This window comes from Urocampus carinirostris, chromosome 2 (genome assembly GCF_059441175.1).
Source record: "Urocampus carinirostris isolate Australia breed hairy pipefish chromosome 2, RoL_Ucar_1.0, whole genome shotgun sequence".
NCBI lineage: Eukaryota > Metazoa > Chordata > Actinopteri > Syngnathiformes > Syngnathidae > Urocampus > Urocampus carinirostris.
Genome location: NC_142350.1, coordinates 49,233,186 through 49,259,485, shown reverse-complemented (window position 1 = coordinate 49,259,485; position 26,300 = coordinate 49,233,186). Strand labels below are relative to the sequence as shown.

The following is a 26,300-nucleotide window of genomic DNA, read 5'->3' as shown; positions in this document are numbered from 1 at the left end:
TATGTCGACTTGAATGATTAAATGAAGGTTTTTATTCATGTGTAAGAATAAGCGATGCACGATAACTGTTATTTCTATATTTAGAAGAAAAAAGATCAAGCAAGTTCTTACGATTTTTATGTGTCTTGGATTTTGCCTACAACTACAATAACATTACACAGCTTTGGTAAACTTTTTTCCGAAGATTAGTGTTGAAGAGACTAGTGCTCGACTATGATAATCAATCAAGCAATATGTACTTGGTTTGTCAGTAAAAATGATGATATTAAGATATTTTTGAGGAACCATATATATATATATTTATAAATATTTAGCAGAAAATTCACAATATTATGGCTGTGTTCATGATGCAAAATTTTAAAATTTGTAAACATTATAGAAATGCATGAATAATTAATGTCACACATGCTCTGGTTCAGAAAAGAAAATCACTCATTTATATCAAACGTCATCTTCTTAACGGTACACATTAGGAGCTAAAATAAATCAAAAGTAAAACTACTCCCAAAAAAATAACTCAAGATGACGTCATAAATGAAAAAAACTCCATACTTACCGCCGCTTGCGAAACTATTTGGCCCCCTTGAACTTTGTGGCCTTTTGCCACATTTCAGACTTGACACACAAAGATATAAAACTGCAATTTCTTGTGGAGCATCAACAATAAGTGGGACACAATCATGAAGTGGAACACACTTTATTGAATATTTTAAACTCTTAACAAATAAAAAAACGAAAAAGTGGGTGTTCAAAATTATTCAGCCTCTTTACTTTCAGTGCAGCAAACTCTGTCCAGAAGTTCAGTGAGGATCTCTGAATGATTCAATGTTGATCTAAATGATTAACGATGATACATGGAATCCACCTGTGTATGATCAAGTCTGTATAAATGCACCTGCACTTTGATAGTCCCTGTTTAAAGCGTAGAGAGCATCATGAAGAACAAGGAACACACCAGGCAGGTCCGAGATACTCTTGTGGAGAAGTTTAAAGCTGGATTTGGATACAAAAAGATTTCCCTAGCTATAAACATCCCAAGGAGCACTGTGCAAGCAATACTATTGAAATGGAAGGAGTATCAGACCACTGCAAATCTACCAAGATCGGGCCGTCCCCCTAAACTTTCAGCTCATACTGATCAGAGATGCAGCCAAGAGGCCCATGATCACTCTGGATGAACTGCAGAGGTCCAAAGATGAGGTGGGAGAATCTATCCAAAGGACAACAATCAGCCGTCTACTACACAAATCTGGCCTTTATAGAAGAGTGGCAAGAAGGAAGCCATTTCTAAAAGATATCCATATAAAGTGTTGTTTAAAGTTTGCCACAAGCCACCTGGGAGACACAGCAAACATGTGGAAGAAGGTGCTCTGGTCAGATGAGACCAAAATCGAACTTTTGGGCAACAATGCGAGACGTTATGTTTGGCGTAAAAGCAGCACAGCTCATCACCCTTAACACACCATCATCACAGTCAAACATGGTGGTGGCAGCATCATGGTTTGGGCCTGATTTTCTTCAGCTGGGACAGGGAAGATTGTTAAAATTGATGGGAAGATGGATGGAGCCAAATACAAGACCATTCTGGAAGAAAACCTGACAGAGTCCGCAAAAGACCTGAGACTGAGATTTGGCTTCCAAGAAGACAGTGATCCAAAACAAAGAAAAACCTACAATGGAATGGTTCACCAAAAACATATCAAGGTGGTAGAATGGCCAAGTCAAAGTCCAGACCTCCATCCAATTGAGAATCTGTGGAAAGAACTGAAAACTGCTGTTCAAAAACGCTTTCCATCCAACCTCACTGAGCTCGAGCTGTTTTGCGAGGAGGAATGGGCAAAAATATCAGTTTCTCAATATCCAGAACTGATAGAAACACACCCAGTGACTTGCAGCTGTAATCGCAGCAAAAGGTGGCGCAACAAAGTATTAACTCAATGGGGCTGAATAATTTTGCACACCCACTTTTTTGTTTTTTTATTTGTTAAAAAAAAGTTTAAAATATCCAATAAAGTGTGTTCCACTTCATGATTGTGTCCCACTTATTGTTGATTCTTCACAAGAAAATACAGTTTTATATCTTGATGTTTGAAGTCTGAAATGCGGCAAAAGCTCACAAAGTTCAAGCACACTTTTACCGTAAATTTCGTGCTCAAGTTCAGTTATGTTGAGTGTCTACTAAACTATAATTCGAATCACCTTGTAATAATATGTAAAAAATATATCTTTACATATCAATTCATCCCTGCACATAGCCATCTTTGGCAGGTCCCCTGACAATCTCTCCACAACTGTTATTCAGTATAACGTTTTAGCCTTCACCTCTTTGATACCCTGTCGGAGGATACTACTTTTGACCAAGTCCTCAGAACCACCTGCCTTTAAAACATGGCACGATTTACTCTTTTCGCTTGAATTAGAAAAAAATCAAATTTCATCACATAGTAGTGGGACGGTAAATTCTATTCTCATTGGGCACCCTTTTTGGAATGCTCCCACCTGACAGCCTATTATGACAGACATGTGTGTCAGGGTCTGGTTGTTGTTTTTTAAGTTTTGGTATTTCAGAGGCTTGTATGTTTGGGGAAGTTGCTCCAGGATATTGAGTATATTGTATAATTACGAATATCACATGTTTTTATTATCTATTCTTTGCAATGGGGAGAAAAACAAAACCATGTACGACTGCCTGTAATGTTGATGATTTTGTCTATTAAAAATAAGATAAAAAATATCCATATATCCATATATATATATATATATATATATATATATATATAGATAGATAGATAGATAGATATTCATACATTTGTGGCATTTTTGTTGTCAGTAAAATACATTCTCTGAGGACAAAAACTGAAATTACTGCAAGAGAAATATACCTGATGACTGTGTTGGTACTGGGAGATGCAACTGTTGATAAAGCTTTTGATATGTATTTACCCCAGTTGATAAATCCAGGATAATCCCAAATGTGTCACCTAAAGACATTAAGGTGAATTTGGCTTTAGCGTTTGTGCATGATTCGCACCACAATGTGTGTTAGCACTAACCTCGGTTTTGCGCTAGCCGTTTGCCAGCGCCGCTTTCCAACTTTCCTTCTGACCCCTGCAACCCCTTTTCGCCATCTCTCCTTGCGCGTCTTTCCGTCCAACTGTGGATTAGTGCTTTACGCATAATCTTCTGTTCAACATCAGAGAGCAGACTTTTCAAAATCTCCATAATCTACAGTATAGGGTACACGGTTTCAGCCGCTCCATTATAAATGCAATATTGACCATGTGTTTATTGTATTTATCCAACTCATTGTTGTTTTTTTTTTTTTGCAAATTAAGGTCTGTGAGTGTATGCATTATTTGACAGCTAGATGTCACTGTACGGTGTAGTGCATGGTTCACGAACACCTTTGAAAGTGAGAGCTATTTTTTCTTTGCTGTGATTAGCACGAAGGGCTACCAGTTTGATATGCATTTCTAGAACAACATGTTATTACTACGTTGTTACTACGTGATAACCAGGCTGTAAATCTTAGAGGTTAAAATAAGCTCTGTCAGAGTGACTTTATGCTCTTCACTACAGTTTTTTGTTTGTGCAGCATGAAAATGTAAAAGTAAGAAAAGGCCTGTTTCAAGTACAGTCCTAACGCCAACCCAGAGCGCAGAAAACATGAAAAGAGTTTAATAGACCGCGTCTAAGAAATGTACGTTCTTGCACATGCAACATAAGGAGCTTGACAGAGGCTGCGATGATGACACAAGTCAGGAGATGGCTTCAGCAAGTAGAATGCTTCCAAATTCTGTCCAGCTCCTTTCAAAATAGGCAACAATCAATCGTGCATTGATAAATTAAAAGGCACAGGAATTTTTTCATCTCCAATCAAAGAATAGAGCGGCGCAACCACTCAATGATAGGTAAAGATATCAAGAATAAGGAACCGATTAAAACCACTAAGTCTTCTAAAGGCATGATGATCCTCCTAGTGGAAGTTTTAAATCAGTTTTAATTTGAACCCGCTGTCTCCTATCCCTATGCATCCACCAACTAACTCTACCGTACCAGATCAAGTCATGTCACACCCAAAGATGGATAAAATGTCATTTTTCCTTGACAAATATATTTATTCAGTCATATACAAGTAACTTACACATAAGTGCTGCTTACCATTCACCGTTAGGTTATTATAATGTTTTTATCTGGAGGACCAAGAGTTGGGAAAGCATAAGTTAATTACCATACATTTCTAGCCCCCGATATATGGTATTTTCACTTTGCAATCCCCACATCAGAACAGCTTCATGTCATATGCTGGAGGTCTTCTGTGTATTGTATTTGCACATGCACATATTAGTACATTACCTTTCTTTGCATGAAGCATTTCAGCATGTCAAGTTCTTTAAGTTGAAATCAATTGTTCTTCAGCTTATTCATGAGTCTTCATCCGGAGTCTTAATGCTCAGTGAGGTATGAGCGGTGGTCTATCATTCTCTCAACAAGGAGAGTCCACTCCTTGCTTAGGTCCCTGCATTTCATCCATCTCCCTCTCGCAGTCTTCGCAACCCTCCGGCCCACATCCCCCCACTAAAACCAGAGTAGGAACGTCCCCGTTGCCTACCACGCTGCCGTTGGGGTGAGCCCAGGCCACGTCGATCATGCCGTCCGGACACTGCAGCAGGCCGCTGACCGAGTAGAATCCCCCGGGGCCACCGACGGCCCCGGAGACCACCTCCTCGTAGCAGGGGGCCCGGGCGGTGGCCCTGGCCTCCTCTAGGCGGAGTCTCTGCTTCCGGCGCAGTTCGATGATGGTTTTGGTGTAAGAGTTGAGCGTCACAACGGCAGCACCCATGCAGCAGCTGAAGGACACCCAGGCTAGTCTTTAAACACAATATTAAGAAACGTCAGGAGGCTTGTTAAAGGGAGGGAAGTCTGGAAATATCTTGAGGTGTAGCTAAAAAACGTTATGAGCTGGTATCGTGTTGGGACTAACTAGTTACAAAGGAACACGATCCTGGAAGGCATTTACAGGAAACCATCGGTACTTCGCTCTTTGGTTATCGCTGGTTCACTGCTTTGCAGTTTGTGAATTGAATTTTCATTGATATCAACATATTTTGCATTGTGTTCTGAGGAGACAGCAAATGACGTCTCGGGGGCAGGTAGAGGTAGGGGGTCTTTGTATGTTGGTTGGGTGTGACTGTCTGTGTGCGCAACTATGATGGTTGGAGTATGTTGTCAGTCAAACAGCTGAGGTTGGCAAGTGCACAAGTCAATGTGTGATAGCCAGCGAGTGCTCCGTGAATTGTTACCAGGTCCGGGAAGCGACTGAGGCAGCATCAGGAGAAAAGGAAATCGTGAGGTTGCAGGTCCGGCCTACTGCTACGGCTAGGCTAACAACTCTCTCAGATCTCACCAGCACTAGATCCATTACCCATGAAACAGAAGACCTGAAGCTACAACTTGTGGAAACCGCTACACTTGTGACTCTTGTATTTTAATCATCGAGGAGACCTGGCTCAGAACAAGGTAACCCAATGCCAGCGAGCAGCAGGCCAGCTGCTATCTAAATTGCTTTCTTACCCTTAAATGAAATGAAATGATCTGCATTTATATAGTGCTTTTCAAGTCAAGACTTCTCAAAGCGCTTTACAGTGTGCTTCACATTTCCCAATAGCGGCTGTGCAGCCATGCAAGGCGCCGACCTGCATATTGGGGGCATTAGGGGTTCAGTGTCTTCCCCAAGGACACTTCGACATGTAACACGGAGGAGCCGGGATTCGAACTGCGATCTCTTGATCCCAAGACGAGCGCTCTACCTTCTGAGCGATTAAATGAGAAGCCCTCCAAATTTGTTGCAATATTGTATAATGACATTAAAGACTATTCAGTCCACTCAAATTCTGTGTTATGTTTTCATTTGTAGATCTATAGTTGTTATTCTATTACAGTCGTATACTCTCAGTCGCTAAGGACGTTATCTCAAGGTAAGTTTGACCTTGGGGGCTTTTATGAAGGTGCTATGCCACTTTGCAGATTTTCACTTTTCGTGGGCGGTTCTGTTCCCACAACTGCGATAACTGATGGATTACTTTACTTTTCTTGGTAACAAATACTGTAACAAATTATTTACAAAATTTCCTAACTCAAATGTCGTTACAACAAAAACTAAAATCAGATCATGAGTTACAACATTCTTTGCTCGCAAACTGTTCCTCCATCGTGCATAATATAACTTACAACCCTCATTCCAACAGCAACGATCAATGACGGGGAAGGGCGGGCGTGTTTGTATTTCCCTAAAAAGTACAGCGAAATACAGTAACAGTGGCGCCATTGCAAGAAAAGAGTACGAGGGTGCGGAATTTCTCCCAACTGATATTCTCCTTACCGTATAAACAAGCATCTAAGCCAGGGTTCCCCAAACATTTCCCTATGAGGGCAACTTCACATATCCCTTCCCTGCTAAGGGTCAGGGGTCCGTTTGTAACAGAAAAAGTGGGAGTGCCTAAATGTAAAAATGTATTGTTTTCCAGCCACAATCAAACAACACTTTTGGATTCTTTATCGAAAAAAGTCAGAAAATAAAAAAACTATATAGGAAATAGATAATGACCACATGTAACTCTGTGGGTTCTTCACAGAACTATGGTCCATCGAACATAAACTTTCCGTTGTGCCGTTTTAACAGGTCAAAGTTCAGCTAAGTTGTCTTGCGAAAAGGCAGAAGATTTTATCTTATTTTTTTTAGTCACAGTACCAGAGACGAATGTCAATTTCACTGAGAATTTCACATGCTACAATGACAGTAAATGTTACTACTTTCTAAGCATTGTTAGTGAAAATCGCCATTGTAACATGTGAAATGCACAGTGAAATCAACATTCGTTTCTGGTAGTGTGACTATTGATAGTGAGATGAAAGCCAAAGCCTTTTTGTATGTTATTCATAAGCCTGGTAGTCCAGTAGTAAGAGTACAGCGCTCCAACATGACTTGAGTTTGATCACATTACAACTAAAATCACTCACCCAGACTTTGAGGTCTTTTCTTAGGTAAAAGAAAAAAATGTGCCTCAAAATGCTCCCTGGTATTGTTCAGGGGACCAGACCATATGTGGAGGCAGGCTGTATCTGGCCTGCGAGTCGTCGTTTGGGAACCACTGATCTAAACCGTATTTAGAGCTATAAAATAAAATACTGATGGCTCAGTTTATATGCACATATTTGGTTTTGTGTCAACAGTAGCGAATGCTGGTCTGCATGTGGGGAGGGGGCATGACTTATACAGGAACAACAAAATCAATTACGAAAATGTGAGCACAGAATTTACGGTAAAAGTGTGCTGAATTTGGATCTTTTTATTTATAAAATCGTTTTTTTTTCAATACACCATGTTTGGAGAAAAAAAGAACGTCTCGGACAGTACCCAGAAATGGAGAAGGAAATCATCGAGTGGTTTAAAGCGCAGCGACAAAATGGATGTGGAGTGTTGCGGCTAAGTGTTAGTTTGCAGGCTCTTCGAGATGGCACAAGTCAAGAAATATGAAGCCTTCACCGCTTCCACAGGTTGGTGTACACATTTTTGTCTATTTATTTTATGATGTGACTATTTTAAAGCAGTTTTAGGGTTTCGGCTTCAATGTGAGTACATACGGTAATTTGTAACTAGATAGTGGGCAACTTTTGGGTGACTGTAATCCGCGGTTTGACACAATTACATCGTAGGTAAAGTAACTGGTTACTGTAACTGATTATTTTCTCAGTAACACGCCCAACACTAATGGGATCTACTGTAGCCATTTTTGTGTTATTTGAGAGCAACCTACGCAAAAGACCAGCCGTAGTCCCAGGATTGAGGCCTCCAGTCCTTGGGCCCCACGATGACAGTCATCTGAAAGACTGTGGTGTACATCATGTGGGCCACCATCCCCATAAGACCTGCAAGAGAGACATTGAGAATAATTAGTTGACATTGTCAATCCCTTAATCACCATAAATCTGAAATGGCTGCACAGACCAAACATCATTTTTGTATCTACATCCATTGTTTCATGTATTGAAATGAATTAATATTTAGGTGGATAAAAATGAAATCAATGATTTCAAATACTATACATAAATACACAAATACATAATTCAATAAAAAGGTTCCATTAAATAGTAAAGTGTCTGTGGAAACAGATCCATGCAGTTTTAAATATCTATCTATCTATCTACCTTGGTCATATCCCTCAAGAGGGGTGACCGACAGCAAGACAAACACATACAATAACAAAGAAAATAAAAGGGAAAAACAAAACACACACACACACACACACACAAAAGTCTTTGGACCATGGCCAACCCAAATGTCCAAACACCCAAACAAGTTAGGTACCTCGGCACCTAAGTTGGTCATGCTTTCGTCCCTCCAGATGAAACGGGACACAAGAAAGCGGCCATTTCACTTTTAAATATATAAAATAAAAAATAAATTAATAAATATATCTAAAAAAATAAAACTTAAATGATAGATTATTTAAAAAATAGTGAGGGCTAGGTAGATAGCTTGCTAAATAGCTAAAAAGCTACGAAGATAGCTAGCTACGAAGCTAAAGAAAATGAGCCAGATATCTAGCTAAAAAAACCTTCACATTTTTTGCTCATTCACTTTGTGAAACCCAATTACTGGATTGAAGTATTTTGTACCACTAGGAGCCACAAAATATTACACACGGTCCCTTTGAAGACTAACGCTGCTCCAAATTTTAAACTTGAAGCGCTCACCTCCACGAAATTAAGATTGATTGTGTCCAAGATTCCCCTTGGACAGATCAGGATTACGATAAATACAATTGAAATAAGCACAATATTTTCTGCAAAAAAGTCAAGATTTGTATTTGTACAATGAATTACATTGTTGACTGTTGTCGCCAGACACAATTTTCCAACTTTAAAATGTTATCTAAACTTCAATATAAAAAAATCTAGTTGTTTTTCTAATTTAAGGATTTATTTTCTATTTTTACACCAATTTACACAATTTTTTTTTTATTTGGAATGAAATGTTTTATTTTCATTAGTTGAATTTAACTTGACATTTATTTTCAAACTTTAACAATGATAAAAAAAAAACTGATTATTTTGCTAATTTAAGGATAATCTTTCTTGATTTACATTATTTTATTTTTCTAAACAAAAGTCTCATTCATTATGTAATTTATCTTTAACTTTGTATTGTTCTTACTTTTATTAGAAAAAAATACTTGATATTTAAGCTAATTATAATTTATTTTATTATATTTTCCAATTTTTATTTTAGTAAAATAAAATAATCATTATATATAGTTTTTTCTTACTTTAATATATTTTAAAAACATGTCAAAATATACTAAAATCTACAGTTAGATAAAAAGTAGTTAAAGAGAACTGAATTAAACATCAACAAAAGAATATTTATGCCCCACAAATCTAAATTTTTTTTAAAAAGGGAGATAATTTTCTTTCCTGGTAACTGTCGTTGAAGTTTTAACTGCAGTTTTTTGTAAAGTGCTCTGTAAATAAATGTACCAACAACAAACTGCCTTTTTTCACAAAATTGACAAAACCAAAGTGAAGTGTTCCCCCCAAAAAGCATCACCTGACAACACGGTGCACATGGCAGCGTAGGCACTGATTTTCAGCGAGTGCATTTCTTTGTGGCAGCACAAAACTTCCAGCCACATGAGTAAGAAACCCATCCCGAGGAGTCCGATGTACGTAAACTCGGATACCACCGACAGCCAGAGCACACCTGCGGAAAAAGTAAAAAAAAAAAAAAGGACGAATGAATAAAGGCTTTAATAAACTGGCGCTAGCAAACCCACCTTGCGTCTCCCCTGGAGTCAGCTCGATAAAGCTCCGGCATTTCTCCCCTGAAGACCGGAACATGACGAAATGGTGACATGAAAAGGCAAAGAAAATTCGATCTCTCTTGATGAATTGCAACACCATTTTAAGTGGAACACATATACCGTATTTTGCGCACTATAAGGCGCACCTGGTGATAACGTGCACCCCCCAAAAGTAGTCGGATTTTGTCATATGGTTGGTTGGTTGGATCCCTGAACCACTATGGTCGTAGGGGCACCATTTCCAGTGGTTTGTCTTGGGCAAGTACAGCCTGGTGGCGCCCATCCCTCTCCGGGCCAACAAACGTTTCCAACAGGTCTCGAACCGGGGACCCTTTCGCGTGATAGGCCAATGTGCTAAACCCTGCCCTATGGAATCATTTTGTCATACATTTTTCATACATAAGTCGTATGGAATTGAAACTACGGTAAGATTTACTTTATTTATCCATTTCACATTTTATACACTTACGGTATATATTAGTGCAATCATCGATAAGTCGAAAAATTGCAAAATAATAAGGGCAACGGTAATCAAACCTGGTTGCGGTGGTGACAACGTTGAAACCTAATCACCGCCAGTAAAAGATGTCATACATAAAAGCATTCCATTTGGTATCATCATCCCAATATTTTTACTCACGGTACCAGAAACGAATGTTAAGATATAGAGAAAATGGAAAGTCGTCCTACAAGATATTAAAAAATGCAAAAAAACACAACTAGGGAAACGACTGTGTATCTGATTATGAATCGGACTTTGTGTTTCTCGGGACGAATCCTCCGTTTTCTCCATTCTCGAACATTTGAGTTAAAATAATGTGATCATGATATAAAACCTAATGCTTTTTCATATGTCACCTGTATCACTGGTGGTCTAGTAAATAAGCATTTGCGCTCTCACCAGTGCCACCCAAGTTTAATTCCCATTGCAAACATTGCTTTGTGAATATGGATGGGGGGATTACCACTTGTGTAGCCCCTTCTCAAGGGTTTTTAATTTCCTCGTGCTGAGGTTTTGAGATTTTCCTTGCCCGCATGTTGGTTTCAGATCAGGGGATGGTGTCATTGTAACCAGGGCAGTCCTTTGAGACGTTTAGTGACTAAGGGCTACACAAATAAATGTGACTTGACTTGAGAATTGATGTTTTGTCAATAATTGTTGCACAAATGCGGTAGTATACAATAAAATCACATGCATTAACGCAGACATATAAATGCTCTATGCATTTCCACTGTATTTTACAGTATATAAGGCTCACTTTTAAATTTCTGTCTAATTTAGGGTATCTGGGTGCACCCTATGGTCCATAAAACACAGTAAATAAAAACAGAAGATGAGAGGAATAAGGAAGTTTGTTTTAAAAGATGGATTTTCTTTTTTTCTGATCAAGGCACTTATTTAAAAAAAGCACAGAAGAAATGTAATATATATTGATCAGACGTTTAAAATTGTGGTCAACAGAAAATGTATCCATAAAGTTTAAATTTACATTATATTTCAAGATTTCTTTCTAATTTTACTGTAAAATTTGTAAAAAAAAATAATACATAATTTAAAGAATTTCTGAAAAAGTCAAGGAATACAAATTCTTGCCAGATTGAAAAATATTCCTGCTGTTTAAAGACTTGCCTTTTCTTGACCATCTGCCCCACATACTGCCCCCTTTTAACTCTAGTGTGTTCGATTTCCTATTTATTATTTGCTTGTTTTACCCTCGCTTTATTGTTATGTCCCACTATATGAACAGCGACCTTGGGTGTCCTGAAAGGTGCTTCGAAATACAATGTATTATTATTACCATTATTTAAGAAGTATTTCTTTCTAGATCTGCCAATTAAAAGTGTTGCTTTCTTATGTAAAATAAATACATCAATAGTAATAAATCTTCAAAATTCCTTTTTGGAGAAAAATGTAATCATAAGGTTTTTATCCTAAAAAATAAATGAATTTTGGAGATAATGATATAGATGATATGCAAGGACAAAATCAATTTACTATTGATTTTTGTTTTATTTGTAAAAAAAAAAAAAAATAAAATAAATTATATATATATATATATATATATATATATATATATATATATATATATATATATATATATATATATATTTTTTTTTAACTTTGCCTGGATCAATTTTAAATCATTACATAACATTACCCAAGAACTTATTTTCAGAAGGGTAGAAAGAAAAAAAAAAGATTAGATTAATTGATACATAAGAGAAAAAAAACATGTAGGCCTATCCAATTTCTCTCAAATCCATTTATAAATAAATATACAAGCAGACAGCAACATTTATGTCTTATATTTCAATTTATATTTGTTTCTAAATGCATTATTTTGTAATATTTGTTTCGAAACACTAATATTCAAGGAAGAGTAACTATGGCCCGCTTTTAAGTTCTAAATTAATAATAATAATAATAATAATTTCCTTTGTATTGTCATTCTTTGTAACAATGTACACAGAACGAAATGTCGATACACCTGACCCGTTGTAGCGAGCCGATGCAGCCGCAGCCAACAGAGGGCGCCGCCATTTGGATAATATGCTAGTATAACATGCAAAAGTGGGTTTTTTTTCGGCACGGCATTTGATTAATAGCTTGATAAATAAACTTAATACACAATAAAAAAAATTACTAAGGGACACTGGGGACAAGGGTGGCATCAAGACATTTTTTATTAGTGGTTACTTTTTAGCATCCTCTACGTCATGTGTCAAACTCATGGCCTGCATTTTTGGTGGTTAATCCCGTTTCATTTCAACGGGAAAACGCGTTTCGATTTACACCGGTTTTATTATGCATCGTCACTGCTGAAACCAACTAAATTCATAAGAGGTACCACTGTTCCTCCATCCTGCTCCCGCTTACCATCACTGTGCTTCTCGCAGCTTTCCCAAAAGCCAGTGTGGAAGTATCTGAAGGCAAACTTGTCTTCTCCCGTCTCCCAGATGTAGTGAACGGCGTTGGACAGCTGCCTCTGGCGAATCTTGGCCAGCTCCTCGCGTCTGGCTGGCGACAGCGTGCGGTTGAAAGGGTTTTGGGTCGGGCTTTCTGTAGAACGACACACGCACAACAACAATTTCTGTCTTTTGGCATACAAGACGGCCATCGGACACGGGAAAATAATCTCACTGGAGACCAACAATCTGTGATAGAATTTATACGAGGAAGTGGCAGTCTTCTCCTTCACCAACAAATTTCCCTCTGGGATAACAACATTCGTCGCATCCTGTATTTTACTAGCCCGACTCCAATCTTATTAAATCCATGAATCAGATCTCGAGTTGCCACAATGACTTTAAGCCAACGTTGTAAATTGATAGGAGTACATCCTGTACACAGTATACAGTGCGATCATAGTTAATTCCTCCGTGCAGTTAATCCCTTCCTGAATTACATATATAAACATGACGAGCAGATGAAGGAAAGCGCTCCATCAGTCATCTGTATCCACAGATTAAAAGTCATCCATAATTAAAAGTCAGATCTGTTTAAAGAGAGATATACCATAAATTCCGTACTACAGAGCGCACTTGAATAAAAGCCTCATGCGTAAATTTAAGGAAGAAACTCAACTTTGTATATGTATAAACCGCACTGGATTTTAAACAGCTATAAAAATAAACACAATTAGCGGGGAAATGTCTAGAAGGGAAAAGTAACATATTGTGCCGTAATCAACACACTTGTTTGCGGACTGTATCTGCAGATGTCAACTGTAATAAGATAGGGGAATAGTCAGTATTAATTAAATTGGCCTCAACATATATGCAAGAGTTGGACCAAAACATTCTGAATACAAATCTCATTGTACTACAGTTCAGAGGCCTGGACAATCACAACAGCCTGTATACATGCTGAGTCATGCGACTGATCTTAAGCTCTCCCATCCCTTGCGCACATAACTAAATTTTGTTTGAGGAGAAATTAAGTATCTTTGTACTTGAGATGGTGCCACTGTAAGTGTATTTAGCTGTACTTTGTGGGTAAATACAAACACACCTACCGTCATTGAACGTTCCTGATGGAATGGGGTTGTAAGTTACATTGCGAGCAATGGAGGAGCTATTAAAGGACGTTTGGATTAATTTCATTCATTCATGATCTGCTTTTAATAAATAGACGAGTAACACACCATGTGAGTTACAATTTTTTTTAAACAACACAATACTATACACGTTACAGAGAAAGTACATTAATCCCACGCTGTATCGCGGTTTACTTTTCACGGTTTCACTACTTTGCGGATTTTCACTGTATTTTGCATTCTGATGGAACAGACAGTTCCACCGCCCCTACTGTACGTACGCACAAATCTTTTTTAATGTCAGGTTTTCTAAAAGCACCCATGTAAACAAAACGCAAGCTATACTCTGACAGTACAGATATTGGTTAAAAAAAACAAACGTTAATGAGGTATAGTAGTTTGATTTGTTGTTAGGAATATTCTTTCCATGCCACATTTTTGTCATCCACATCATAGCGACAAAATATCATCTGAAGTGGATCGTGTCAATAATCTTAACAGTAGTGCAAAATAGCAGCAGGATTATTTTCAAAATAATACATTGACATGCCAGATGTTATTTGTGAATAAATAACATTTATAAAGTACAGTACTTTCATTTGCTGTTTAATTTCGTCAGCATCTAAATTGGGTTTTCTTTACTCTCAATGTATAACAGACCAGTGGTTGGCAACCACTGGGCTGCGGACTGGTACCGTCCACAAACAACAAAAAAAGTATCTACTTCTTATACTGTATTTATTCATGTGTACATGCATATTTTATACCCGCAAAAAAAGTCAAAGTCTGAGTCCGCGTTTTACTGAGGTATTACTTTAGCACTGTGATTGAGCAATTATTAATCAGTCTACAAATAACGCTGATTATATTTGCTCAAAATTGGTGGCTGATTGGGTAACGTGTCCATTACACAGTTCTGAGGTCATGGGATCAAAGCCAGCTACCAGCCTCGCTGTGCGGGGTTTGCATGTTCTCCCCGTGCTTGCGTGGTTTTCCTCCGGGAACTCAGTTTTCCTCCCACATCCCAAAAACATTCACATCAGGTTAATTGGCCGGTCCAAATTGTCCCTGGGTGTGAATGTGCAAGTGGTTGTCTGTCCCTGTGTGCCCTGCGCCTGGCTGGCAACCAGTTCAGGGTGTCCCCCTGCCCACTGCCCGAGGGATGGGCTCCAGCACCCCCCCGACCATATTGAGGATAAGGGGTGCAGATAATGGATGGATGTGAAAGGCATCAAAACCTGTGTTCTCCGAAAACGTCCCACCAATGCTGAGTGCGCATGCGCACAAGGCTGATTACTTTTTCCTACAGAGATTACTTTTTTTTACGAAAATTTTCGTTTTGATATAGTCTTATTGGACTCTTTCACTGCTTCAAAATACTGTTTTATGATAAAGTTTTGAAGCCTGGCGTGTCTTTCTACAAAAGCTCTTCAGCATGGTGTTTGTTGACTATGGAAATCACGCAACGTAAGTATGCATGCCAACCCTCGTTATATGTCCTGAGTAAAAGTTCTGTTTGGAATAATTAAGTTACTGTGTTTTTACTTTTACTTGATAAGAAAGAGAAAAAAAAATGCTGTCAGATTAGATTACATTTTGGCAGAACACCGGACCGAGTCGGAGTGAGCGCTGAATCCTAACCACTAGGTCACTACAATTGTGGTTAAAAAAGGAAAAGGCATAAGATTTTATTTCATCAAACTATTTTTACTGACTTTATTTTCCATTGCTGCCGATTTACCTTAAAGGAAGTGCAGGAATTAAAGACATGTACCTGTGCCTGCAACATGTCAGACAAGCAAATGATGTAATGTCATCACCACAAAGTTTATTTTTCAAAAAAGATATGCAAGCCACAAATGATGCAATTAATTTTGTAAAATTTTGAAAAATTAACCGAAAAAAAGAAGTCTTTCCCCAGTGATTTAGGTTCTAGTATTACTGTTGTCGCACAAACGTTGCTATGAGTCATTGCCAAGGTCCAGCTCATCTCTGAAGAGCGGTAGGACACTGTTAACCAAAAACTAACGGCAACCAGATGATGAAGGATCTGTATCAGAGTCAAATCAGGAGACTTTTCATGATACTTGTAATAATGGAAACCAGTACTATCTGTTTTGAATGGGGGAGCAAATACCTGCCCTGAGAAACCGCCTGGAAAGAGATGGGCAACGCCAGGCTACACTTGCCCATGAGACACCACAGGAATTGGTGCCCCTACAACCCTGGTGGTTAAGGGTTTGTGAGTTGTGAGCCACCTTGTATTAGAGCATTATGGGAAAGAGTTCAGCCAAACCAACGTTGTACAACGCTGTTGGTTGTTTGGTTGTTGGATCCCTTCACCCCATGGGGGCGTAGGGGCACTATTTCCTGTGGTGTGTCTCAGGCAAGTACAGCCTGGTGGTGCCCATCCATCTCCAGGCCAGCATATGTTTCCACCCGATCTTGAACCGGGGACATTTTGCGTCTTGGGAGAATGTGCTATCCACGGGGTGCCGTAAGTAAAAATTGTGTGATGATCTAATTTACGAGTTTTGACTATCGCAAGACTAACGCAGGACCTTTTTGGAATGCGACCCCAGTGAAAAGAAAGGTATTACTGTAATTGCATTCCAGGAATACGTTCCCTATTAACGTGTTGGTTCCAACACTGAAAAAAAAGTACCTGTCGTGTAAGGCTCGCTGTTGTTCTGCCCGCAGTTCTTCATCTTGACAGGCGACAAGCAAAGGGGCTTGACCACCTTGTGGGTGCCCTCGCACCAGTACGAGGTACACAGGGCCAGGATGGAGAGCGCCAGGGCCAAGGAAGTCAAGGTCAGGGAGAGAAGGGAGCGAGATCGTCGCGACATCGGCTCCGGCATGGCCGAAGGCGCCGGGGGGGCCGACGAATCCGGCGTCTAGAGATGAAGAAAGACGGGGGACAGATGCTTGAGCCCGTGAGAGTATGCTGATGAGCTGCCAGGTTTTAATAAAAAAGATAAATCTGGCATAGCCTGTGATTATAGGGAGAGGAAGATGCCGTTAAGTTCAAGCGTGTACAGATGGAGGTAAAAATGCACAAGAGGGGATTTCCATGGTTCACGTAAGGAAACAACTTATGGAGGAGGGCTTGCCTGGGAAGAATGCGATTAAAGTGACTGTTACCTAACGGCGCCTTTGTCAAATCCACCAAAAGGGGAAGCGTTGCAACAGAACCTGAAGATAGAAAAAAAGGATCAGGGATGATTGACTTCAAAATTCAAATTTCAAATAAGGGATGCATGATAATTATTGGGACGATAATGGTCAAATCTGACTTAAACATTAAAAAGGACTAGATAATTAGTCACATGATGCCACGCTATAATATTCAATGAGACAGCGCTTAGGTTCCTCATTAGAATATATTAAGATTTTAGAACAAAGCAGTAGCACAACTTGGGCCTGTCTATTCATCTCCAACAGGGATCTCCAACTTGCAGCATTACAATAGGTAGAGGGTTCCACATTAATATGAAAGTTCAATGTTAGTGCGACCCGCACATATTTGATATGATGCTACCTTCGTGCTAAAAAGACAGGGCTCGAAATTGAAAAATTCACTTATAAATGCAATGGGTGCAGGATAGAAACAAAACATTAGCATGCAAAAACAGTTCCGTCTGCAATGTGCTTTAAATGCGGTATTTGAAAGTCAGTGTATTTTGCGGGGTGCTGCCACTAAAGGAACGAGGGAGTAAAAATAGACCAAGATAGCAAGAGAGACACAGAGAGAAAAAGACAGACAAAGCGACAGAAAGAGAGTGAGAGAGCACATAAGTGACTTCAGACTAATTTTGTTTTTCTACTCACATACTGTATTTGGATTCTCAGGTCTTTCTTTTGTTGCCTATTATTGTATATTTTATGAATATTATTTACTTCTAGCTACTTTATTTATTTTCATATTGAAGGATTTTATACAATTGGATACAAGTTACATTTATTGAGTGCAATGAAGATTTTCACCGAGTAGGCTTTAGTTCAATGACAATCACGCTGTTCTGAATGCAGAATATTTTCTCTAATTCTGTTGATAACAGGACTCTGACGGAGGACGGCAGGCATTGTTTTGAGAAATGCTCTCCGCTGTTTTGAGGAACCACAGACATCGGGACGCTCGTCTCTGAGATTGTGAAGTTCACGTTGGGCTTTGTTGGCGCGCCCATGGGAGGAGTCGGCGCGCCGTTGTGCGGGGAGAGGATGGCCAAGGAAGAAGAAAGCTAGAGGACTTCAGAGAGGGTTTCCCAGAGACTCCAACGATACTAATTCGACTAATTCGGCCATTTACAATGGAGTTCACTTAGTTCTACTGTTAAAAAAATTAAATCTGCCCCTGTGTGAAAATTTCTGCTTTTCTTGTTCATATTTTCCATCAAGAAACAAGCGCGCATTGTTGGGTGAATGTAGGCTGTGTTTGGTTAATGGAGTCAGATAACTAATTCGAACAATTTGGTAAATTATACATTGTAATATTTAATTCCCAACAATATCAATTCTTAATATATCAAAACAGGGTTCGGGAACCTTTTGGACCCAAAGAGCGATAATAGCAAAATATTTATATACCATATCTTGTATTTTGCGACAAAATTCAGCAAGACCACCAAACCCGCTCTCCAGACAAAAGCTAATTTTCCAACGCATTTCATTTTACTGTGTGACATTAGGTGATTTGATCAAATTTATAAAATACCAGGGCCTGTGTCCAATATCAACAAATAAACCACTTTAAACTTCTCTCCTTCCCACAATTACTTAAAATCTTTGAGGCTCTAAAACAAGGTGCAAGTGGTGTTCTCTGTTAAAAATGTCACAGAAAACTGCAAACAAAAAGTTCGCGGAAGTACTTCGATTCAGCCAGGCGCGCGTGTGTGAGAGAGGCGAGCGTGCTATATGTGTAGAGATCCACCAATTCCTACCGCTCACCCAATCAAATTGCTCTGAGTGCTTGGCCGATGTTTTGGGTTGTTTAAAGTTTGTTCTGTGGGTTTTTAACATGAAGTCTCTCAACAGTGAACATCCATTATTCAATGAGCTTTCATATAAAGGTTTCCCCAGCAATGTACAGCCAAAGCGGGGTCTGGACCGAATAGTTTGTATTTTCAGCATTGCTTTGGCTATGCACGCACCAAATTCAAATCTTTATTTAAAAACAGTACATTGTGTTATGCCAAGTTTTTAGCATGTTTTTCTTTTTGCACTTCTGAGTGTGTTTGTCCAAAAGCACTATTTCAAATAAGATTAACAGATTGTTGATTAAGATAGACAGCTGCAGTCCCCAGACGAGTGTCTTTAGCGCAACACAACGTGTTGCTTTTCGTTGCTAGACATACAGTGGCTTGCGAAACTATTTGGCCCCCTTGAACTTGAGGACCTTTTGCCACATTTCAGACTTCAAACACAAAGATATAAAACTGTAATTTCTTGTGAAGCATCAACAATGAGTGGGACACAATCATGAAGTGGAACACACTTTATTGGATATTTTGAACATTTTTAACAAATATAAAACGAAAAAGTGGATGTACAAAATTATTCAGCCCTATTGAATTCATACTTTGTAGCGCCACCTTTTTCTGCGATTACAGCTGCAAGTCGCTCGGGGTATGTCTATTAGTTTCGCACATCAAGAAACTGATATTTTTGCCCATTCCTCCTTGCAAAACAGCTTGCGGTCAGTGAGGTTGGATGGAAAGCGTTTGTGAACAGCTGTTTTCAGTTCATTCCACGGATTCTCAATTGGATTGAGGTCTGGACTTTGACTTGGCCATTCTAACACCTTGATATGTTTTTTGGTGAACCATTCCATTGTAGCTTTTGCTTTACATTATGGATCATTGCCTTTTTAGAAGACGAATCTCCGTCCCAGTCTCAGGTCTTTTGCCTGTCCCTGTTGAAGAAAAGCAGACCCAAACCATGATGCTACCACCATGTTTGACTGTGGGGATGGTGTGTTGAGCTGTGCTGCTTATACGCCGAATATAACGTCTCGCATTGTTGCCCAAAAGTTCGATTTGTCTCATCTGACCAGAGCACCTTCTTCCACATGTTTGGCTTGTCTCCCAGGTGGCTTGTGGCAAACTTTAAACAACACTTTTTATGGATATCTTTTAGAAATTGCTTCTTTTTTTCCACTCTTCTATAAAGGCCAGATTTGTGGGTTAGGGTAAGGGGTTAGGGTTACGACTGATTTTTGTCCTATGGACACATTCTACCACCTCAGCTGTAGATCTCTGCAATTCATCCAGAGTGATCATGGGCCTCTTGGCTGCAACTCTGATCAGTTTTCTCCTTGTATGAGCTGAAAGTTTAGAAGGACGGCCCGATCTTGGTAGATTTGCAGTGGTCTGATACTCCTTCCATTTCAATATTATTGCTTGCACAGTGCTCCTTGGGATGTTTAAAGCTTGGGAAATCCTTTTGTATCCAAATCCAGCTTTAAACTTCTCCACAACAGTATCTCGGACCTGCCTGGTGTGTTCTTTGTTCTTCATGATGCTCTCAGCGGTTCAAACAGACCTCTGAGACCAGCAGGTGCATTTATACAGAGACTTGATCACACACAGGTGGATTCCATTTGTCATCGTTAGTCATTTAGATCAACATTAAATCATTCAGAGATCCTCACTGAACTTCCGGACAGAGTTTGCTACACTGAAAGTAAAAAGGCTGGATAATTTTGCACACCCATTTTTTATTTGTGAAAAAAGTTTAAAATATCCAATAAAGTGCGTTCCACTTCATGAATGTGTCCCACTTATTGTTGATGCTTCACAAGAAATTAAAATTTGATCTTTATTTTTGAAGTCTGAAATGTGGCAAAAGGTCACAAAGTTCAAGGGGGCCAAATAGTTTGAGGTGCCACTGTATTGTAGTATATATATGATTCAACGTGTCATAGCTTATTTTCCCTACAAAAAATTTGCTTCATGGCCTTTACAATGTATTATATTTATTTTAATTTCTTATGGCAACTAATGTGCGCAGCAAATATAATGCCACTTGATAAGAATGTGTGCCATTCAGCATTGGAGCACTTGCATAATGTTTAGATATTTTCACAACATGAACACACTGAAAATAATTTTCTGCAATCTGTATGTAACAGTGCTATGCTGCTCATAACATCTCATCATCATGGTTATTACGGATAAATAGAGTGTTGATTGATTCATATGTTCTTGTAAAGACACACATAAATCTGAATATCACTATCAGTCTCCAGAAGCAGTTTTTCACCGGTTATCAATTTCTGTGCATCCCTATTTTAAACGATAATGCAGAGTCTAAAAACCGTTGCAGTCTCACCTCCAATCCAAAGAAATCAAAAAGCTTTCAAAATGTCCATCCCCCTAACGTATGTCCCCTATTCACTCCATCGATGTCCTCCGTTGCCGATAAAGAATCTCTGGCCTGCTGTTCATGATGGACTGGGCTGCTGCAACCATGCCAAAAAAATGAAAGAACAAAAGCAAAGATGATGAATTTATAACTAAAGCACCAATCTGAAATTTGGTCCGTAATCCCCGGGAATCTTTAATCTGTTTCACGCTAGAGGTGTGGTTTTAACAACAGCCTCCTTTAACACAGCAGTTTTGCCACCACTGTGGATGCTTTTTCTAGTACAGTATAATATTTCTCAAAGGCAGGGTACTTTAATTGGTTCGTGAGATATAAAAATATTTCATAAAAAGTTGCATAAATCCAAAATAAAAAACTTGCTTTCCGATAACATGCAGTGCAAAAATCAAAATTTATGAATAAACCCCGATTTGCGTGCGTGCGTGTTCGTATCTGGCTTATAGTCTCCAAAACAACTGAACCGTATATTGAGAAGATTGACACAGTTGTACTTTAGGCCTCAGAGATTGTTTTGAGCTAGGTTTGGTGTCAAGGCACCCCCAATTAATACCAACAAAATCGCTAAACATCGCTTTTGTGTACAAGCGGCCATGGGTCTGCATGCGGCCCTTTGTGGCTCCATGGCGCTTTTTCAACAAAACACAGCCCCAACAATCTCGGCCAAGTAGAATCCCCGGCAACGCCAAGCCCGGCAATACTGGGCCATCATGCTCGTAAATAAAGAAATACATTTCCTGCTTTATTGGGAAATAACAACAATTTATTTCCATCTGAACATATTTTAACTGTAATGTTTTAAAAATCTGATTAAAATCATTAGTTGAATTGGGAGGTGGAAGCATTTTATCTTATTAAATATTATTAAAATGTTTAGTTTTAGAACTTTTTTCTCATTATACTGAACTTTTTTTAAATACTGCATTTTTTTATAATCTCCACAAAAACAGTCTAGGCCAATTAGGAAATAATTTTGCACTTTTACACGATTATTTAATTATTTTTACTAAAATAATATTTTAAAACCTAATATAATACGAATCAGTTCAAACACTTGCAATTTTGGTGAATTTTTTTTCTTGATTTGTCCCTTTTTTGTCACAGTTGCCTATTGCCTTCACTTGGGCCCGCCCGTTTGGCGCCCGCTGCCGCTCGCTGCCTGATTGGCTTCCCTCCTATTTAAACACAGTGCTCTCATTCACTCCTTGTCAGTCCGCCAACGAACCTCTGCACTTGCAAGACTTGTGGTTTGACTCTGTCGGGTATCCCGCTCGTGTATCCAGTATCTGGCATCCATCCCGCCTGTCTTATCCTGTCCGGTATCTTGCTACAGTCTCAAGAATCCGGTATCGATCCCGTCTGTCTCGTCCTATCCGGTATCGATCCCGTTGTCCCGTCCTGTCCGGTATCTTGCTCGTGTAGCCAGTATCCGGTATCGGTTAGTCTGTCCTGCCTTCTCCATTATCTTACTCCAGTATCCGATATCGATGTCGTCTGTCCCGTCCTGTCCGGCATCTAGCTCATGTATACGGTATCGATTCCGTCTGTCCCGCCCTGCCCGGTATCTTGCTCCAGTACCCGGTATCGATCCCGCCTGTCCCGTCCTGTATCTTGCTCCAATATCCGGTATCGATCTGCCTGTCCCGTCTGGGATCGATCCCGTCTATCCCCTCCTGTCCGGTATCTTGCTCGTGTATCCAGTATCCGGTATCGGTTAGTCCGTCCTGCCTTGTCCATTATCTTACTACAGTATCCGGTATCGATCTCGTCTGTCCCGTCCTGTCCGGCATCTAGCTCGTGTATCCGGTATCCTATTCGCTTCCTATCACGTCTACCTCTAGCTTCCTGTTTACCCGCGCCTGACTTCTCCGTCTCACTTCTTCCGCCGAGCAATCGCCGAATAACTGCCGTTTGTGTTCACGCGCATCACTGCTCCATTTCCGTAAAATAAAGCCTGTGTGAAAACACTACGCGTCCGGGTCCACCGTCTGTTCGGGTTCTGACAGTTTTACGCTTTTTCTTTTAAATTTGCTAATTAAGACTGTTTTAACTACCAAAAATAAACTACACAATATTGTTCCATTGGCAGATAATAATAGATGCAAAGTGTAATACTATTTATTGTAGATTAAGTCAATTTCACAGAGAAAACATATTAAACGTAAAAGCTCAATCTTTTTTTTTTTTAATTCTCACTGGATAATTATGGTAATTTAATTTTTCAATATAGTTTAATATTGTCTTATTCCTGGTTAAATAAACTGCTGGCATTAGGTAATATTTCTTTTTTTACTAGAAGAGCAAGTTTGAAAAAAATGGTAAAAGTAACCTTTAAAATGAATAGTAATGTTCCTTCAGTGCTTAAAGCTTCATAAAAAAAATTCACTGGGGTTAGATCATTTAAAACGTCGGGTTTCTCTTCCACCATTATTGTAAAAAATTAATTTTCAATGCAATCAACCCCATGAAAAATACAAAACCACCACAAAAATCAATCTTCTGTTGTCTTTAGAGAGAAAGGTCATTTTAAAAGTTTGACTGGGATCTAATAATAGAGCCATCCATACACGTTAAGCTGCTAACATGTGCAAATACCGTAGGCAATTTAAATGAACGGCACTCATCCTAAATCACTGGGGGAAAAAAATACGCTGGTGAATTTTTGAGTAAGCCTGTTTTACTTACATTCACATAGTAATTGTGGTCATTGCAGTCTTTTAGAAATGAATTGAAAATTATATAAATATATATTTTTTAAATATGCAACATCTTTAAATTGGTGAATCTGTTCTGTATGGATGAGAATTCAAGCCAGGGAGGGACAGAAATAATTGTGTACGTGCAGTCAAATTGGTGGTTAGCGTTTGTACTTATTCACAAATCTCTGACAAATTCTCATTTTTTTCACCAGAATTAAAGGCTAAATTTTGTATAAAACAAGAGCGGAAAACTGCTGTATTTCGACATGTTCCACTTTAAAAACTAACAGGACAAAATGTTTTTTGGTTGTTGCTGCTCAATGATATTTCACGTCTTTTCATTGCGATATTGTTACGACGCACTACTCTTTATTATTACTATCTTAATAACTCGGGCCAGTCTCTAAGCACTAAGTTAGATTTTTGCCCATTTATCCTGACAGTCTTATCTTTTTCCCCTTAAAAGACTTTCGTCCACGTTTACCCTGGAGTGCTATGTTTAATCTCGTTGCATATGATGTTTCACAACGTTTATATCAATGACAATAAAAACAATTCAATATATTTAACTATGCTGAATTGTCTTCATAACTCACCAAAGTCCTTCTCTTTGACTTCAAGTATGAGCATCAAATGTAGAAAACATTATCCGGTGTTCAGAGGTGGCGGAGAAAGAGCATCACATTCCTCACTCATCTTCTTTCATATATCGCTTTCAATTTTAAAAAATGACATTACCATGGATTCTCCCACGAGTCTGCTGCCTTTCCTTCATTATCACCACGTTCCCTCGTCCGTTATGGGCACAGATGACCCTTCAGCAGCGCAGCCGCGTCTCCGTTAATCCTCACGGCCAATGGTAAAGACGCAGAGTCAGGCTTCTTGTGCCTGCATTGCTCGAATGTCTTTCTTGGGAATTGCAGTCTCAAACTCACCCTGATTCTTGTAATCTCCCCTAAATCCATCTGCGACTGTGAACCCCATGACTGGACGTTCTTCTGACCACTAAAAATATTGAAGAAGATTAAGCTTTTTGCTTAGGTTGTCAATACAGTAGACCTCCGGGATACGGCATCCCCGCCTTATGACATTTTCATTTGATGATGTAGAATAAGATGTTATTTTCTGGCCCATCTAGATAGATAGATGGATAGATAGATACTTTATTCATCCCGTAAGGAAAATTCACACTTCCAGCAGTATCCTTGTGTTGAAAATAAAACAATAATAAAGTAAAAGGAATATAATACATGAATACCGAATGTAACGTTTTGCTATAGAGTATTTAGATAGTGCTACAGAAAATACACACTGCAATAAAAATACGGTAATATACAATGAGGGGGTGTGGTTTAATGTGGGCTTTTACTCCCCCGGGTGGAGGTAAAGAGCCTCATGGCATGAGGAAGAAATGATCTCCCCAGTCTGTCCGTGGAACAAGACTGTAACAGCAGTTTGTCGCTGAAGCTGCTCTTCCGTTACGTCATTTTCCTCAATTTACAATGTAAAAAAATTATTTTGCGTGCCCAAAAACAAATACAATTCAAACTTGGCGCTGTTCGGGCGTATGGAAAGTAAAATCTCTGAGATGCCGATCTGCTATTGGTTTACACTAAATGGGATGCTTGTCCATTATTGGTTTGCATAATGCATCATGAAGATGCTAATATTCTATTGGATGAACTCCCTTCCAGAATGCACCATTCTTCGCGCCTCAGTCAATTCAGAATGTAGTACGCTTCTTACAGACTTTCCGAGTTAGGCGCCACGAGTCTGTATTTTTGTGCTATATCCATTAACTATAAGTCCCAAGGTATGCAGTGATGTTATAGGGAAAAGCAAAAACAGGATAACCATGGAGAAAAAGCTTGCAACTCTTTAGAAATATTGCCCACGAGTCACTACCCTCACTAAGTTTCATGACCGTAACCAATCGTTAATCAGGACTATTATCTAAAAAAGGTGGTGATTAAGGCATGAAAAAGTTTTGTATCCGCCGTAGCTATCCCCCTACCCCTTTGCATCCACCCATTACTCCGCTTGACCAGCTCAACTCAAGTCATACCAAAGCTAAATAAAGTTTTAGTTTTCTTTCACATGTGTATTAATTTCTATTATTTGTTTGCACGCATTAGATGTACTTTACACTATTTTGTTATTTAAATGTATTTAACTGGCTTACCGGGATCAGAATGTATCAGTGTGTCAATATAGGTTTCGGTCTCCTGAAAAACGTCAATTTCACTTTAACATCCCCCATCTCAGAAGGGATTAATATTGTATCTTTTGGGTCTACTGTATATTAAAGAATTGCTCACAAG

At 39.0% G+C, this 26,300-nt stretch overlaps 1 protein-coding gene across 4 annotated transcripts; it reads right to left on the bottom strand.

Moving 5' to 3' along the window:
* Positions 1-4,178: 4,178 nt before the first annotated feature.
* Positions 4,179-24,881, bottom strand: LOC148372266 (germ cell-specific gene 1-like protein). Of its 4 annotated transcripts, XM_088328008.1 has the most exons (10): positions 24,718-24,881; positions 24,576-24,593; positions 21,230-21,359; positions 17,045-17,095; positions 16,566-16,797; positions 12,742-12,924; positions 9,837-9,884; positions 9,611-9,763; positions 7,818-7,929; positions 4,179-4,871 (listed from the first exon to the last, which is right to left on the bottom strand). In XM_088328008.1, exons 5-10 carry the CDS (start codon positions 16,759-16,761, stop codon positions 4,487-4,489), a joined length of 1,077 nt encoding a protein of 358 aa, XP_088184134.1. In that variant the 5' UTR covers positions 16,762-16,797; positions 17,045-17,095; positions 21,230-21,359; positions 24,576-24,593; positions 24,718-24,881; the 3' UTR covers positions 4,179-4,486. The 4 variants fall into 4 exon arrangements, with proteins under 4 accessions (XP_088184134.1, XP_088184135.1, XP_088184132.1 ...); XM_088328009.1 differs by having other exon boundaries at positions 16,566-16,893; positions 24,576-24,881; XM_088328006.1 differs by having other exon boundaries at positions 24,576-24,881.
* Between the last annotated feature and the right edge of the window lie 1,419 nt (positions 24,882-26,300).